Source organism: Halichoerus grypus, chromosome 6 (assembly GCF_964656455.1).
Source record: "Halichoerus grypus chromosome 6, mHalGry1.hap1.1, whole genome shotgun sequence".
Lineage (NCBI taxonomy): Eukaryota > Metazoa > Chordata > Mammalia > Carnivora > Phocidae > Halichoerus > Halichoerus grypus.
Genome location: NC_135717.1, coordinates 152,712,233 through 152,731,576, shown reverse-complemented (window position 1 = coordinate 152,731,576; position 19,344 = coordinate 152,712,233). Strand labels below are relative to the sequence as shown.

Here is a 19,344-nt window from a genome sequence, read left to right as displayed (position 1 = left end):
CAGAATATTAGCACAAGGGAGGCAAACAGAGGCTTGAAAAGTGTTTGCCCATTGGGGTTTGCCTCTTGCTGCCCATGGGACCCCGGCCACCACTGCCAAGTGAAGAAGGCAGGGTAGAGTCGTGTGACCGAGACACCTCTGTTGCAGCAGGCAAACAGCATGCCACTTGCCAGGCATGCAAGCGAGGCCATCCCGGATCAGCCAGCCTCAGCCAGCCCGTCAGCTGACCACAGATGCATGAGTCCGGCAGAGATTCGCCACGTTGACCCACATCAGAACAGTCCAACTGGCTCCCAGAATTGTGAACTAAGTTTTAAGCCAACACATGTTGGGGCGGTTTGCTATATAATAAAACTAATTGATAATAAAATTTAAATAAGTCTGGAGCTAAACAAAAGAGGGATCCAGCTCATTGTAACTTCAGCTGAATGTAAACATTTAGCAACAAGGAACTCCCTTGCATCACATCACTGCTTATAAAAGTGACAAAGCAAAAACCACCTAAAGATCCCTCTCATGTGACAGGAAAGTGGTTAACAAATGATGACGCATGCCCATGCAGGCACGGCACACCGCCGCTAAACGTGACGGTGGAGAAGGGCAGCCACACACCCCAATTCCCATCGGCTGCCGGAAGGAACGCACATGCTGGTAGAAATGGCACACGGAGGTGAGTGGGTTACACAGAGCAGTGGAGAGGGCTTCCTGGTGTGAGGAATAAATAAAAAGCTCAGATTAAGCCCAGAATGTTTATGGGGAAGTGCTCAACTTTGCTTTTTCAGGATATGAGTGTACGGTAGTAGAGCAGCAAAAAGCTCTACTCAAGCAAGGACATGGTTCTAAAGGGGGGGTAAGGCGAACAGTGGGAAAATGGTGGAGGTTTTTACAGCGAAAGACATTTTTACATTCAGTAGTTAGAGTCTTTTTAATTTCTTCAAACATGCTGCCGAAAATTATAGGACTTGAAAGTGTGCTCCAAACACAAAGGACAATGAAAATCACTGGTATAGAAAAATCTTTAATGACATGGAAAGATAGCTATATGTTAAATAAAAGAAGCCAATTGTAAAACAGCATGTACAATACAATCCCATTTTTTTACTGAAGTATAATTGACATACAATATCCTATTCATTTCAGGTACACATCATAGTGATTCGATGTTTTTACACATTATGAAATGATCCCCATGATAAATCTAGTTAACATATGTCATTATACAAAGTTATTACAATATTATTGACTATGTTCCCTATGCTGCTATTTTATAACTAGAAGTTTATACCTTGTAATCCCCTTAATCTATTTCGCCTGCCCTCCCAACCCATGCCCTCCCCACACCCCATAACCAACATTTTCTTTTCTGTACATATTAGCCTGTTTCTGTTTTGTTTGTTCATTTGCTTCATTTTTTAGATTCCACATATAAGTGAAATCATATGGTATTTGTCTTTTTCTGTCTGATTTATTTCACTTAGCATCATACCCTACAATTGCATCTATGTTGTCACAAATGGCAAGATTTCATTCTTTTCTATGGCTGAGGAATATTCCATTGTATATGTATGCCACCTCTTCTTTATCCATTCACCTATGGATAGACACTTAGGTCACTTCCATCTCTTGGCTATTGTTAATAATGCTGCAATAAACATAGCGGTGCAGATAGCTTTTCAAACTAGTGTTTTCACTTCCTCTGGGTAAATTTCCAGAAGTGGAATTACTGGATTGTATGGTACTTCTATTTTTGGTTTTTTGAGGAATCTCCATACTGTTTTCCACAGTGGCTGCACCTATTTTCATTCCCTCCAACAGTGCACAAGGGTTCCCTTTTCTCCACATCCTCACCAATACTTGTTATTTCTTGTCTTTTTTATTTTAGCCATTCTGACAGTGTGAGGTGATATCTCATTGTGGTTTTGATTTGCATTTCCTTGATGATGAATTATGTTGAGCATCTTTTCTGTGTCTGTTGGCCATCTGTCTTCTTCAGGAAAATGTCTACTAAGGTCTGCCCATTTTTTAATTGGATTATTTGTTTTTCTGGTATTGAGTTGTAGGTGTTCTTTATATATTTGGGATATTAACTTCTTATCAGATATATTTTTTGCAAGTATTTTCTCCCATTCAGTAGGTTGCCTTTTCATCTTGTTGATAGCTTCTTTTGCTGTGCAGAAGCTTTTTAGTTTGGTATAGTCTCAATAGTTTATTTTTGCTTTTGTTTCCCTTGCCTGAGGAAACATATCCATAAATACATTGCTAAGGTTGTTAAGACATCTAAGGTTGATGTCTAAGAGATTACTGCCTGTTTTCTTTTAGGAGTTTTATAGTTTTAGGTCTCACATTTAGGTCTTTAATCCATTTTGAGATTATTTTTGTGAATGGTGTGAGAGAGTGGTCTAATTTCATTCTTTTGTATGTAACTGTCCAGTTTTCCCAGCACCATTTGTTGAAGAGACTGTCTTTTCCCCATTATACATTCTTGTCTCCTCCGTTATAGATTAATTGACCATATATGCATGGGTTTGTTTCTGGGCTCTCCATTCTGTTCCATTGAGCCATGTATCTATTTTTGTGCCAGTACCATACTTTTGATTACTACAGCTTTGTATATACTTTGTATACTTTGAAAACTGGGATTGTGGATACCTACCTCTTTTAATTTTGTGTATCCTTTAACTACTTCTTATAGCTATAGTTGCTTTGATACAATCTCATTTTCATTATAAAAAGAATATACAGCCATAGGAAAGTAACTGGGGGTAAAGACTAAAACTGGGGTGTCATAGTGGTTATCTTTGGAAGACGGAGTAAGGGTAATTTTAGTTTTTTTTTATTCTTGCTCATTGGTATTTTCTAAACTGCTATAATGAGCATGCACTATTTTTGTACTGAGAAAAAATTCATAAAAGTTATAGATTTTAAAAAGTAAGAGGGCATACCCATGAATGTACATGCATGTGCATCCCAAACCAAAGTGGAGCAAGACTTTGTATTTTTTTGGACAGTGCTTGCAAATGCTCTGCCGCTGCCCTGTACTCATTCAGGATTCTGTTGGTGGTAGGCAGCCTTTGGAACTGTAGAATCTTCTACCAGGCAAAAACACATGGACTCCCTGCAGGCACGTCACCTACCCATTTCTCCTGGGAGGTAGGCAGACATCATTCAGCATCACTTTCCACAGCCAGAGGCAGAAATGAGGTAGTGACTTAGATGCTCTGTTTCTTGCACTCTGCAAAATCTTCTGCAAGAACATGAGCAGGCCCAGCAGGTGCAGCTGCCATTTGATGGTGGAGACACCCTCCTCATTAAGGGCAACAAGTCAGAGCTCTCTCCTGGCCCTGGCAGCCCATGATGGGCCAGTTCATCACAAATTGTCCTTCACTGCTCACAGAGCACTGAAGTGTCTTTGGCATGATAGATTCCGATTCCAAGCAAATGGTGGGAAGATGAACTAACTAATCATCAGAGCCAGTTCTAAAATGCCATCTAGTCAGATGCAGCAGAGCCCAGCCATACTCCCTTGGCCAAAAATGCAGTGAGAACAAAAGCCAAAGCAACGCTCTATTAGCAAACTCAGGGGGACAAACAGCAAGTAACAAGTTCAAGGTTCAGAATGGCAGGCAGTTTGCTGAAGATGCCATAGTACAGTCTCACTAGGGCAGTGATGGGGCCAAAAGTCTGAGAATTTTATAAGACAATGAATTAATGGCTGGGCTACAAAACGGAAAATTAGAGCTGATGAGGCCAGCAGATCATCCTTTTGAACTGTTTGTTGAACTGTTAGGTAACTGATCTTTTTTTAGTCAAGGGAATTATGGTTGCCAGACATCTGAGAGGATGCAATTGACATGCCACTGTCACCTTTCGGAGCAGTCACTTCACGTTCAACTCTACCATTCTATACACTTGTCCCAGAACAGAGAGAGGTAAAAAGTACACTTTTTTTCCCCTTTGCAAAAAATCCTGGGTTAGGTTAGGATTAGGAAATAGATCCCCCAATTATTCTGAAGAACAGATCACGAATTGGGAATGTTCACCTGTTCCTCTCTTTTTTTTAAGATTTTACGTATTTATTTGACAGACAGAGACACAGCGAGAGAGGGAACACAAGCAGGGGGAGTGGGAGAGGGAGAAGCAGGCTTCCGGCTGAGCAGAGAGCCCGATGCGGGGCTCGATCCCAGGACCCTGAGATCATGACCTGAGCCAAAGGCAGACGCTTAACGACTGAGCCACCCAGGCGCCCCATCCTGTCCCTCTCTTGATTGGACCCATGGTAGAGTTAGTAAATTACATCACATGTTAAAGCTTGGCAGGAAACATGGTCGCAGCACTTCCTTCTGCAGTGCCCTCAGCTTTAGCCACTAACCAGCTCTGCCCGTGAACTTCATCCATGGGCAGCCACAGCAGCAAATGAACAGTTACCACTTCTGAGAGCTGACTAAGGGCCAGGCACTAGATGAGTCCTGGGCAGACATTATTCCCTTAATTATCACAAAAATCTTGGAGGAGGGGACAATCATTTCCTCTTTTGTGCAGGGTTAGAGAAGAGGAGCAGCTTGTCCACGGCAATGCTGCTAACAGGAGAACAGGACTCAAGCTTCTTCGAGGAGCACGGGAGAGGGGAGGAGAAGCAGCAAGGAGCAGCTGGAAAGAAGCAGGGCTCCATAGACACATTCTAGCTCATTCGCCCCCAGCAAATCACCTAATCTCACTACAGAAGGAGACTCACCTCTCTTGCCCAACTACTTCATAGGATTTTTGTGAGGCCCAAATGAGATCACGTATATGAAAAACCTTGAAAACAGTAAAGCATTTGACAAATACCATGTGTCATTAATAGAAAGACAGAAGATTAAGTCATACTCCTTAGGAGCATAACACTTCAATCACTACAACGTCAACGGAAAGACCACACCCTCTTTTGTCCCCCAACTAAGTCCTTTAAACACAGGATTTTCTTAAGCAATCTCTTAAAGATGAAGGGCTCAGGGATGCATGCGGGTATCTGAACTGGTCTTGCAAGGAGCTTCAGTGTCTTAAATTTAATTCAGACACCCTGTCTGAGCGATTTATCCTGACTGAAGAAAGTAACCATTTTGTTATTACTAGTAATTCTGTTTCAAAAAAAGGACTACTGTACTTTTACACCCTTAATCTCTGTACTACAGGAAATGAGGAAAAACAAACAATACTGTCTCATGAAAGGCCACATTATATACAGTAATTCACTTTTTATTATCATCATAATTAATAGCAAAGTCCACAGTTCAGTTCCCAGGCAATATCAAAGTAGATGCTTTATATATATATATATATATGTATATATAGGACACCTGCATGTAATATGATAAGACAGTAATTTTTTTGGAGCCATTATGATTTACCAGTTTATTAAAGGGCACTCACACAATTAAAACCTGCACAATTAAAACAATTCAATCTTCAAGCAACTAAAAACAATGAATTGTCAAGTCAATGTGGTAGAGCTACTGAGTAATCTGGCCTTTCAGGTAACATCAACTGGAAATCCCATTTTCTCCTTTCATCTACAGATCATTAAAAAGAAAAGAACCGCGCCCCCCCCCACCAAGCCCCCAAAACTACCTGCCCTGGGAGAAAGTTAGGATTCCGCACGCGCAACTTGGGGACACACTCCCCCGTGGGTTGATGGAGGGAGACCCCATCACTCCAACATGTGCTGGAGCACCGAGGGGTCCGCCTCCACGGCCTGGAGGCCTCTGTGCAAGCTCCGGAAGGTGGCCTGCTTCCCATAGCGCTGCCTCCAGCGGATGAAGGCCTCCACCATCTGTGACTGCACGTTGTGGGGGTGGTTGGCCTTACAGCGGTAGATATCCGTCTGGGACAGGCCCAGAGACAGCACCACAGGCTCCCACTCGGGGCCCAGCCTCTGAGCCAGCTGGTTGATCTGCTGGTCGGATGGGGAGCTGTTGAGGATGTGCGGGGGGATCCCAGTCATCTGGTCATCTGGGGAAAAGAAAGACATGAGGGTGAAAAGAGCAAACAAACACATCAGATGGGGGCAGAGATGAAAAATGTGAATAGAACAGCACGATGCTTCATCTGGCAGAGCCAACTCTCCCTAGTCTTCTTGGGGGCTGCTCAGGAAAAGGTCATATATAGGAGCTTACAAAATGCCATTTAGCGTCTGTGAAAATGTTTATTACAGAAAATGTGAAAACAAGAAAATAAAAATAACTAGAAATCCCATCAGAGAAACCCCACTGATAATGATTTGATCTTTCTTTTTGGTCTTTTATATATAACACATATGTGTAGGGTCTCATGGCACTTCCCGCTTTGTAACATGCTTTCTCCCCTTCCATCTCTTTTACCAGAGAGGCCAAGCAGGGGGTTCAGAGGGAATTAAGAATGCCAGCCTGGGCCCCAGATCCCCCCGGCATGGGCCTGTGGGCGTAGAGGTGACACTCTCTCCTGCAGGAATGGCTAGTGCTGGAGGGAAATGGGCTAAATAGAACAGCTTCTCTCTCCTGATAAACTTTGAACATTACCAAGCAAAGTTGCAGTTTCTAACAGAAGCAGAACCGAAGAGGCCTGCTGAGAAGGAAAGAAAACTCAGAGGCCATGAGGTAGCAGGAGGAGAGTTACCACCCTGGCAGAGCCCAGAGGAGGAAGACAAAAGCATGTGCTGTGGAAGGGCAATGAGAGAACCTAACCTTGCACTTCCTAGATCCCAGTCTTCCCGAGGCCGGTCTGCTGCGGGAACTCTGACACCGAGCCTCAGGCATGCAGGAAGAAGTACCATCTGTTACAATGCAGAAGGCCTTCTAGAGGAAGGAGGCTAAAGCTAAGCCCTGAACACGAGAAAGAGCCCCATGAAGGGAAAGGTAAGGAAATGTGCCTTGGGCAGAGGGAACTGCCTGTGCAAAGGCCCGGAGGCAGGAGGCCATGGGAAATTCAAGAAAGAAGAAGTTCAATGTAGGGAAGTGCAGAGACTGAGAAGCACTCCAAACGCCCAAAATTCTGGTGCTGCTTATTGGTTAGGCCCAAACTAGAAGTGAGGTTTTCATATTCGTCATTCAGCCATGTGTACAACAAACCACACTACACTTGTACTATACTTTCTGTCACCAGCATCATGGGAATCCGAGTCAATCCCACTTCACACTCACCAGCTCATTATTTAGATTATGAATTCAATAAGAAGGCAAAACACATCCTATTAGAATAGCTAATGTTTTCCACTGCACATGCCTCATGCCAATATCTTAGGCACGAGTTGCAAAAATACTGTCAAGGGCTCTTTCTGGTGTTTGTCAAGACAAAACTGTTCATTTTTTTTTTAAATGATTAAGAAGCAACTAGAATAATGACAATACTACTGACCAATATTTTATATTAACGGTAATGATTTTATGGCTTTTATAAAACTATGGGCACTTTTACAAAAATGTGGGCTCATTAAAAAAGTATAAGCAACATAAAAAAGTATAAAGGAGAAAACAAGTCATCCAATAACCCACCACTGTACTTAGAGTTGTTGAACATCATTCTGGACATCTCTTCAGGCACATATCCTGTATTAATAGCTTTTTTTCTCATAAAGGTTATTTAATTTTGCTTGAATGTAACGGAAAAAAAAGAAACAGAAGTGAAAACTAAATGGCTTTTTGACCTACAGTTAAATATTTAAACAACAACAGCAACACATATACACACACAAAAGATTTAACGCTGCTTTTGAAAAAAGTATATGAAAATATAAGAGGTAAACTATATATTTTCACATTAACGCTCTATAATTAACACTTGATATTTCTTCTTCCTTTCCTCATACCTCATCATTTTTCTTGCCTATATCATTTTTCTTTTTTTTTTTTTTGAGAGAGAGAGAGAGAACGCATGTGCATAAGCAGGGGGCAAAGGACAGAGAAAGGGAGAGAGAATCTTAAGCAGGCTCCATGCCTCGCGCAGAACCCAACACGGGGCTCGGTCTCACAACCCTGAGATCATGACCTCAGCTGAAATCAAGAGTTGGATGCTTAACTGACTGAGCCCCCTCAGGCGCCCCATTGCTTATATCATTTTTGTTGTGTTGGGTGCATAACATTTTTATGGTTCTGGGACAATAATCTTCCCCCTAAGTTGTTTAGTCTTAAAACTACATTATAATGGTTTGAATGTTCATCAATTCTTTTTTGTTGTTACTTTTTTTTAACCATGGCTTTCAACTCCTGAATCTGTTATTTTTTTTGTTTTTATATAAATTCTAGTTAGTTAACATACAGTGTAATATTAGTTTCAAAAGTAGAATTTAGTGATTGATCACTTACATATAACACCCAGCGCTCATCATAACAAGCGCCTTCCTTAATACCCATCACCCATTGATTTGAGTCATTTGGGTCAATTTCATCATAAGGTAATTTTTATCAAGAAATGCTCATGGTCACTACATTCCTTTAGTTCCTTCAGATCAAGACTGTCTGCTTACTGCTTTCATTGTTGAATAATAACATTTGTGAAAACAATTTCATATCATTTCAATATTATGCTTTAAATTATAAATAAAATTTTACATTATTTAAGTAATTTTATTCCTCTCACAAGTTTGTAGATCATGCTCCTATTTTATGGAGGGGAATGTTGGTATGGAGAATTCTGACACCAATTTGACCATCCCCCATTTTGTATAACTTGCTTTTTCAGCCTGGGGCTTACAGCACTGAAGCTTTAGATCAGGTATATCTTGGTCATTCTCTATTTGCTTTTTAAGGTATGTCACATGATCTTCTGACCAAAGATTTAGCTCTTTCTCCCTTCCAGAAAAATTTTCCTATGTCATATCTCTGCATTCTTTTTCTGCCCCAGATGCTAGATGGCTTTCCCCATCCACCATAGCTGTCATTTTCTGTCTTATTACTTTAACTCCTTTTCTGTGATCATCTCATGCTTTTCCCCTATGCCATTCATTTGATGTTTGGTTATGTTTATGCTGTTTTATTTTGTTTTGTTTTTTTTCTGGTTCAAACCTTGTACTGTGTTTTTTCCTCAATTTCTTTTCTTGGCTCCGCAATCTATCTTTTTTTTTTATTAAGATATATTCATTTATTTTTAGAGAGAGAGAGAACATCACCAGGAGGGGCAGAGGGAGAGGGAGAGAATCCCAAGCAGACTCCTCACTGAGAGCAGAGCCCAACACAGGGCTCAATCTCATAACCCTGAGATCTCGACCTGAGCTAAAACCAAGAGTCAGACACTTAACTAACTGGGCCATCCAGGTACCCCTCTTCAGTGTGTCTTTTAAAAATCCCATTCCACTTCATATCCATTAGGATGACTATTGTCAAAAAAACCCCCAAAATAACAAGTGTTGGTGAGGATGTAAAATGGCACAGCTGCTATGGAAAAGAGTATGGTGGCTCCTTAAACAATGAAGCATGGAATTATCATACAATCTAGCAGTTCTAATTCTGGGTCATATACCCAAAAGGCCTGACAGCAGGTGACTCAAAGAGATATTTATACACCCATCTTCATAGCAGCATTGTTCCCAATAGCAAAAAGTGGAAGTAACCCAAGTGTCTATCAAGGAATGGAAGGAGAAACAAAATGTGGTATATTATAGATTAGAATATTATTCAGTCTTAAAAGGGAAAACATTCTGACTCAAACTACAACATGGGTGACACTTGAGAACATTATGCTAAGTGAAATAAGCCAGTCACCAAAGGACAAGTCCTCTATGATCCCATTCCTATGAGGTACCTGCAGTAGTCAAATTCATTGAGATGGAAAGAATGGTGGTTACCAAGGGAGAGGGTGGGGGGAATGGGGAATTGTTTAATGGGTAGTCAGTTCTGCAAAATGAAAAGAGTTCTGGAGGTTGGCTGCACAATGTGAATGCACTTAACACTACTGAACTGTACACCTAAAAATGGGAAAGATAGCAAGTTTCATGTTATAGATATTTTATCACAATTAAAAATAAAAATTAAAAAAAAATCTCATTCTTGTTTTATCATAACGATGTTGAGTTTTTATTTCCACTGAACTGATCCTGAGCTCTCCGATAGCACAAAATACTTGTGAGGTTGAGTCTTCTTGCTTTGGGTTTCTGCTCAGGCCCAACTGGTTGTATGTTTACTCTTTGCAATCCATGTTCCTGTCTTTATACTGCTGTAGCATTTTCACATGGTTGTCATGACACTTATCTTCATCTTGCTCACATTTAACATGAGCATCTCTATCCAGAGCTTCCTTTATAGTAAGCCAAGGTATCCTTGGCGCTCTCTCTCTCTGAGCTACAATTTGTGCTTGGCTGATGCTTTCTACGTGGTGTTCTGCCACGGAGGAGAGGTAGGAGAACTAGGCCTGCCCTGGCTGGGGGTCCAGTGTGCTGTTCTGTCTTCTGGAAGCCAATGAAATGTCTTACACCAGAGCCTGCTCTGCCTAGCCAGGGCGCACGCACTCCTGCGGGCTCTCTCCTGTAGCTCAATGCAGAGATGGCCTGCCTGGGTTGCCTTCCTGCCTCTGCTGCTGATGTCTCCTGGCATTTACCAAGGCCGTCTACTCACCTCCCCCACCAGCTTCCTTCATACCGATCTGAATTAGTAGTGGTCCTTAGGATTTTGTGCCCTTCCCTTCTTTTCCCAGGACTGCTTCTGAAGGGTCGGGTGGGGTGTTGCCTTCCTTTGGCATAAAAGTTGTGAGTGGTTGTTTTTTTTGTTTGTTTGGTTGGTTGATGCTGGCGAATGTTTCTGTTCTCAACTGCTTTTTGGTTCAGTTCATCGGGTGCTGGGGAGGGAGCCTCTGTGGTCCCACTACTCCGTCACCATTCTGACTCCTGGCCAACTCTCAATGCAACACAGGCTTTGGGCCAATTATTTGGGAGTGAGGGCAGTATTTGCTCTCATTCCCCCGCACTTTTAGGGTCACATATCCCTTGGGAATACTGCCCCATAACTGGGAGATGGCCAGCAGTCTGGGGACGAGGGTGGAGCAAAGATAACTGGCACAGAAGCACTACTTAGCCAAGAGCACGTCAAGCCCTTCCAAGGAGGCCTTCCAGACATGAGAAGACAATAACAGCTGTTTGTGCTGTCTGACCTCGAGCAGAAGTATCCTCACGAGGCCCTTCCAACGCATGAATTCTGCTGAATGCGAAGTTACTGAAAAAATGAGAGTCCCAAGGCTTTAGTGTCAACATCCAAGGATACACTATATAAAATCAGGTCAAGCTATGAATTAATCCACTGTGACCATCTGGCCACTGTTTCCCAGAGCTTGATGTGCATACCACGAGCAGTGTACAAGAGGATATCAGGTGGTCCATGGGTGAACATTCTGTATTAGAACAGTCATGTATCTATTTTAATACAATTAGAAAAGTATAAATAACATTTCAAACTCATGACTGCAAGAACTAAGATAAGTAAATAAAAGTTAAAAAGCAGATATAGAATGACACAAAAATAATAAAAAAAGAAAAGTAAATTTTTATTTGTATTTTTTTATTTTTTTTTAAAGATTTTATTTATTTATTTGACAGAGAGAGACAGTGAGAGAGGGAACACAAGCAGGGGGAGTGGGAGAGGGAGAAGCAGGCTTCCCGCTGAGCAGGGAGCCCGATGCGGGGCTCGATCCCAGGACCCTGGGATCATGACCTGAGCCGAAGGCAGACACTTAATGACTGAGCCACCCAGGCGCCCTGAAAAGTAAATTTTTAAATAAAAAGTAAATTTAAATAAAAGCAGTAAGTTAGCAGTACAGGTGGTACAAAGATATAGCAAAAATTGTGCCAGTAGAACCCGAATGACTGAAGTGTGGGAAGTCTGGTGTTTCTCACCAAGTGCATCACGGGCATTTCAGGCAGGGCCATCCATTATGCAGGGCTGTCCATGCACGGCAGGGTGTTTCGCATCCGTGGCCTGCAGCTCTGCCTAAGCACACAAGTCCACATGCCCTGGGGTGAGGCAGTACTGTGCCTGGTTAAGAACCACCAGATACTGTGACGTAAGTATCAACTAGTTTTAAATATCCTAAGCAGGGAGTTAGCTCCTCCTAAACTCACAGAATGTTCTCTCTTATACAGATTCTAAACCTTGCATGCAGCTCTTTAATCCCATTCTCAGTGAAGTTAAAACTCCCATGTTTCAAACAAAACAACATTCTCTACCAAGCCCATCTACCACAATGAAGCCATCCATTTGAAGGGATAAACGCCCCACTCCCCATCTCCCTGTGTGCCCTCCATCCTTCCACCCTCCCATCACTGTGGTCATTACATCTCCAACTACCTCCTCCTCCCTCTTTCATACCTAATTAACCATGAAAAATCTCCTTTCCAATTCCTATTGTATTTAGAGTCAGGTCTAAAAGATTCACCCTTAACTTTTTTGTTTCTTATAGGATGCTTCTGTCTCCCAAGTTCCTTATGGACAGAGATCATGTCTTCTACTTCTTGCATTCCTCCAACCTTTAGCCCCTTGCTGAGCACAATATGGAACTCGATGTACAGTAACTTATCATATTCTTTTTTAAATTTAATTTTATTTAAATTCTATTAATTAACATATAGTATATTATTAGTTTCAGAGGTAGAGTTCAGTAATTTATCAGTTGCGTATAACACCCAGTGGTCATCACATCACGTGCCCTCCTTAATGCCCATAACCCAGTTACCCCATCCCCCCATCTACCTCCCCTCCGGCAACCCTCAGTTTGTTTCCCATAGTTAAGAGAAAGGCAATTATATGATTTCGCTCATATGTGGAATTTAAGAAACAAAACAGAGGATCACAGGGGAAGGAAGGGAAAAAAAACCTCATCATATTGTTAAAAAAGTTCTTCCAAGTCAAGTTTCCAATTCACCATCTCCACTAGCTATGTGCTTCTGACTTTTTTGTTTGTACCAGAAAAAGAAGTCATTTCTTCCAACAAATCTTTGTATGGACAGCACCCTCTGGTCTATCCTGGCTGAGTGTGCAATCTCCAAGTGAAGGAAAGTCTGCAAGCCCATCTTCCTGTCTGGTCAACCTCTTCTTTTTGATCTATATTCTATAATATGTGGCCACCTTAATGGAGACCTAAAAAAGAGGAACTATACAGGATTCAAAAGCACAGCTCAAAGACTGAAGATTATGGAGTAAAGGAAAGGCAAAGCAGACCCATAAGGAACAGCTAGGAGACTCAGATTAATCTAAGCTCAGGAATCTACACTAACAGAAAGGATTTTAACTATAAAATTCCTTTTAAAAAAAGATATTTTATTTATTTATTTATTTAGAGAGAGAGCGCAAGAGAGCACAAGTGGGGGAGAGGGGCAAAGGGAGAGGGAGAAGCAGGCTCTCCACTGAGCAGAGAGCCAGAACCAGGGATCGATCGCAGGACCCCGGGATCAATCCCAGGACCCCGAGATCATAACCTGAGCCAAAGGCAGACTGCTTAACCTACTGAGCCACCAAGGCTCCCCCTATAAAATTCCTTTTTAAACTTCAGTTATTTTGTGTCATAACCAGAGATGTAAGTACATATGAGTTCCTTATAACAAGTGACTCGGTTGGACACGGGTTGCACTTTTAAAAACTATATACATTCCTTTGCAGAATTTGGTAATACATTGCCCTTCCCAACTCATTGCTGCAGTGAACCACTATCACTGATGGGAGTATCATATGCTTTAGGTTTGCTGGACCAGAGAAAAAGTTGAGCTAAGAGACTGCCCCTTTCTAGTGTAGCCACTTTTTAGGAACAAAAGGCTAACCCCTGCCTCCCTTGAGGCCTCCCATGTAAGGCCTCCCATGTAAGGCCTCTGCAGGCTGAGTCCACTGATGTTCCATTGACCAAAGCAAGGCATGTGGCCAAGCCCAAGACCAACAGGACAGGGTATTAAATGTTCTCACAGGGCATTAGGAGTGAAAATCTGCTGAGCAATAAACTATAAACACAAGTATACTAATACATTTTTAAAATCTAGATGAACCAATACTGGGATATATATAATGCCAAAATTGGTGCAGGAAAAAATAGAAAACTTGAATAGACCTAAGTATTAAGTACATTGAAATGGCAATCAAAGCCTTCCCCTGCTAAAGAGCCCTAGGCCCAGACAGTTTTACAGGTGAGCTCTATCAAATGTTCATGAAACATTTAATTTCCTATCGTCTATAAGTTGTTCTAGGAAATAGAAAAATAACAAAAGTTCTACAGCCTATTTTATTAGGCTGCTTACTTTTTGTTCCAAACAGGATAAGGAGAATACAAGAAAAGAAAAATTACAGGTTTTTTTCAATTATTATTTTAGATGTAAAAATCCTAAATGTTAACGGAGTAAAAAAGATCTATTTAAAATAATATATTATGAACAAGTAGAATTTATCCCGGGATTACAATAATTTTAATATCACAAGATCAATTAATTCAATATATCAGTAGTCCAAAGAGATAAGTCACTATTATCTTAATAGGTACAAAAAAGTATTTGATAAAATTTGACATATATTTATGATTTCTTAAAAAGATTTCTTTAAAAATTAGGAATATGGGGAACTTATTTAGCTTGGTGAAGATTATAAAAGCCTTCAATAAGCGTTCGATTTAATAGATATCTTTTAAACATTTTCCCTTTAAGGACAGAAGCAAAACAAGGATGCCCAATGTCACCATTACTATTGTATATAGTAGTGAAGGTACTAACCGGAGCTATAGAGAAAAAAAAGTTAGGTATAAGCATTTGAAGGGAAGAGATAAAACTATCACTATTTTCAGACCATTTGATCTAATATATAAGAAAAGGCCAGGATCAATAGATAATCCATTAGAGGGATGCCTGGGTGGCATAGTCAATTAAGCGTCTGACTTGGTTTTGGCTTGGGTCATGATCTCAGGGTCGTGAGACTGAGCCCCACTTTGGAGTCCACAGTGAGCACGGAGTCCGCTTGAGACTCTCTCTTGCTCTCCCTCTGCCCTTGCCTCCCACTCACTCTCTCTCTCAAATAAAGGATAAATCTTTAAAAAAAAAAAAAAAAAGAAGATAGTCCACTAGAACAATTAAGAGGTTATTGCCAGGTAACAACTTAAAACAAAAACCAATTACCAGGTAACAACTTAAAACAAAAACCAATCAAACACAAAATATGATAAAAAATAAAATAAACAATAAAAACTATAAAGTATCTAGAAATTAAATTAGCAAAGATCACATAAGACCTCAATGGGGAAAATTTTAAGTGTTGATTAAAAGACATAAAGCAAGATCTGAATAAATGGAGAGTCCTTCGTGCCCTGGGTGGGATGACATTATTATAACATAAACATGACAATTCTTGTAATAACAATTAAAATTTTATAATAGGGAAAGGAGAGGCTTTCTCCAAACTGGGGAAAACTAATTATACAGAGAAAAATAAAACTGTACTTTCATATCACATCATAAACAGTGATGAAATCTGTGTAGATAAAGATAAAACATAAAAGGTAAAGCTACAAAGTTAATAAAAATAATGGAGATTATCTTTATGACCAGCGGTGGGAAGTGTCTTTTTAAAAGAATCCCCAAAAGATGATTTTTTTCCATCAAAATTAGATTTCTGCTCAGTGAAGGAAACCATCACCCAAGATGACAGAGCAGAATGGACAAAGATACTTGTTAATGTCTAAAACCCAGGAGGCCGGACTATCTGGACTGTACAAGGTACTCCCGAAACCAAGAGGAGAAAGATAAGCACCTCCATAGAAAAAAGGATGAAGGTATGACAAGGTGACTCAAATTAAAGGAAACTCAAAAAAGAGATACTCAAACACAGAAATTTAAGAAATAACAATGGAAACAATCATGATAAATTCTTTTATGTGCCTAGAAATCTAGACAATACCAAGTTTTGGCAGAGATGTGGAGATGTTGGAACTATATTCATTGCTGGTAGAAATGAGGACTGGGCAGCCATTCCACAAGCAAGTATGCATGGGGGTAAATTGGAAGGTGGTATACGATCTTGTTCCTATGTATATGTACCTAAGAAAAACTCTGAAACACATAAGGGACATGTAGAAGGCTGTTTATACAAAGTCACACTGTTTGTGCTAGGAAGTATACATATGCCTTATAACCCAGTTCTCCTGTTTTGGGGTTTATAGATCCCAAAAAAATTCTCATACAGATTCATGAGGGGTCATGTCTGAACGCTGTGGGAAGAAAGTTGCTGGAAGCAATCTCTGAGCTCATTACTAGGGGAAGAGACAAACATGAGAGAGCACAAAAGGAACGCTGGACAGTTAGGATAAAGCAAAAATGTAAGAAAAAGAAGGAGACTGGGGCGCCTGGGTGGCTCAGTGGGTTAAGCATCTGCCTTCGGCTCAGGTCATGATCCCAGGGTACTGGGATCGAGCCCCGCATCGGGCTCCCTGCTCAGCGGGGAGTCTGCTTCTCTCCCTTCTTCCCACTCATGCTCTATCTCTGTCTCTCTCAAATAAATAAATAAAATACTTTAAAAAAAGGAGACCTATAACAATGCAAATTTAAAAATATATATTTCAAAACAACACCATTAGTGGAAATACACACAAATGAAAGAATGTATTTGAGACAGAAAGAATGGTTTATTGTGGGAGGGAAGGGAATGGAGAGATGGGGATGCTACCAACCTGAGAAAGCCAACCTGACCGGCCACCTCCCAGGGCCCACGTGAACCCCAGTCCCTGAGTGCAGTGGCTGGGCAGAGAAATCCCTTTGGCTGAGGGACTGGCTGACTGGAAATGAAAGAAAAGCATCTTGAAAAGAAAACTAATTAGAACCACTTGTTCTGATGGATAATCACAGAGAACAATGTGGTCCTCACAGAGAGGTGAAGAAATAAACTGGTCTTTCTAAACCTGATTCCAGGATGATGAAGTGACCGCCCACTTAAATAACAAGGCCCTGTTGCAAAATACAAGTAAATCATACTTATTGTAATGGAAAACTTGATTTGACTATCAAGTCCATGGAAGGTCAACAACAAAACTATTAGCAATAATTGAGTTCTCACTGAAATAAAAGGCAGGAGATAGGGTGGCCACAGCTCGGGGCTAAGAATTAGCAGGCGTGGGTCCTATCTAAATTTGAATCTGCCATCAACTAGCCATGTAACTTGGGGTAAGACATTTAGCCTCTCTCAGATTGTTTTCTCATTTGTAAAAAGTAAAACCAGATGATCGCCAAAGCCTCATTTAGATATAACAGATTATACTATCTTTTTAAAGCAATTTTATTTTCTACAGATCTTGTTTTTTGATTTCTCATTAGTGAACAACTATTCATTTATTGTTGCATTACTTTTCCCTATTTGTCTTCTAGACAGAACAAAGACTTCTGCGATTTTAATCATGGTTTTTGCTAATTTGTTTCTGCTTTTTAAAGATCACAGATGGAAACTTATCCTCCCATAGCAAAAACAAACAAACAAACAAACAAAAACACCTAGTGAATGTTGGTAGAATCAATTTTTTCAAAATAGTACAAAAACTTTAAAAGTTTATGTTGTAACTTGCTGGGCCATTAATTTTTCTCATGTACTTGCACAGACCTGACTCACCTCCATTAATTTGCCATTCACCCTGCTCCTTGAAACCACCAGCCAGCCTGGAACCTTAGGGCCTTGCACTAGCTGGTCCCTCTCCCTGGAATATTATTCCATGGACTCCCTCCATCAAATGTGACTTCCATCAAACGGAGTGCCCCCCCCAACCACCCTGTTCTGAATCACAACACCCATTCCACTCTGTGATCCCCTATATCTACATATTACTTTCTGATATACAGCCCACGGATGCACTGTATTTGTTGTTGCTATCTGTCCTCACCCCACACACTCATCCCATCTCTGCTAGAATGGAAGCTCCTCACAGGCAGGAGAGCTTTGTTGGTTTTTGTTCAATGATGTATCCCAGGCACCCAAAATAGTACCTAGCACATAGTCAGCACTCACTACATAAATGAATGTTGTTGGATAAATAAATTAAAAGCAATGGTCCATTACAATTACAATATATTCACTTAGCTCTGCTTTCTACTCTATGGCTAGAGTGTTACTAAGTGCTCCCACTTTTAGGTTACTTAACATTCAAAAACCAAAGAAATTATATTGCATAATCTGGCATTGAATAGAAAATAAAAAGAGGGCATGACTCCATAATAATAAAATATTGTCAAGGTTAAGTGTAAGCAGCTACCCACTTTCTATACTGAACTGGGCCACATCCATGTTTAATTTGAAGAGAGTTAGAAAGACAGATTCCAAGATGGCTTCTGGGTAAATACGGCAAATTGAGGCCAGTTCCAGTCCTCATCCTCTCTAATATTTAAGGAAATGAACAAAAGGTAATAAAAATAAGCCAATGAAAAAAGATGGCAGAACCACCTTCCAATTCCTGATTCCCTGAAGCTGTATTGATTATTCAACAAACAACTGAGAGATTCACTCTAATATCCCCAGATCTGGAGAGGAATGAATTTCTCTTCTGACTTCAGTAGGGTGAGGATGGTAACTGCTACACTGAGGTATGGGAAGATCAGAAATGGGAACAAGGACTGACTATCCCTAGCAGAAGTGACAAGACATTTCACATGGTCTCAGGAAAGACTATTGGGCACAGGTGTTCAACATCCCAACCAACAACTCAGCTGAGCTCACTCCCCTGCCCTGACTCTTTTGCCTACATGCGCCCTTAAGCTAAAGAACAGGAAATAGCCAGTCCCCCAAGGGGTCAGAAGGGGGCTCAAGGAGAAGTCACCCCAGTGTATCAGAGCACCAAAGGCAGAACCCAGTTGCTCCATCATGTACAAGATGGAATGAAATGGAATGGCAAATGAGTAACATACTAGAGAAACAAGGATTTAAAAAGGAAGCATTATGTGGGGGAAAAAAAAAACTGACAAAAAACCCCCAAAATCCACAGTTCCCAAAAATAAGAGAAAGCATTTTGTCATAAAACAACTTAATAAAAGTATAATAGGAACATAAATACAGTAAAACAAGAGCTTAACAATGAGATAATCAAATAACAAAATGAGATTTTAAAAGAAGCTTGTCATACTTTAAAATGATAAATTAAGGATCAAAACAGCATCATCATGAAATTCATAAATTGGAAATACCATAGAATTAACATGCTTCAATTTATCTATATTCAGGAAAGACTTGAGGTAAACAGAGATAAAAGGCAGAATTTAAAGTAATTGGAGAAAAATGATGACTATGGAAGAGAGAAAAATACAATCCATTGAAAGGTTAATGGGCATCCCTAAAGTAGAAAACCCAGCCCAAAATATTCAAAGATCTAAAACAAGAAAATATCCCTAAAATGAATAAGCAACAGAACCTC

The 19,344-nt window shown here is 40.5% G+C and overlaps 1 protein-coding gene across 2 annotated transcripts in view; it reads right to left on the bottom strand.

The window, feature by feature from the left end:
• Positions 1-998: 998 nt before the first annotated feature.
• The window catches only part of CRADD (CARD and death domain containing adaptor protein), a 184,398-nt gene continuing 166,052 nt past the window's right edge, over positions 999-19,344 (bottom strand). For both annotated transcript variants that reach the window (XM_078076412.1, XM_078076411.1), the window contains exon 3: positions 999-5,988. In XM_078076412.1, coding sequence (XP_077932538.1) covers positions 5,687-5,988 — 302 coding nt within the window. In that variant the 3' untranslated portion in view covers positions 999-5,686. The remainder of the gene's footprint in view (positions 5,989-19,344) is intronic.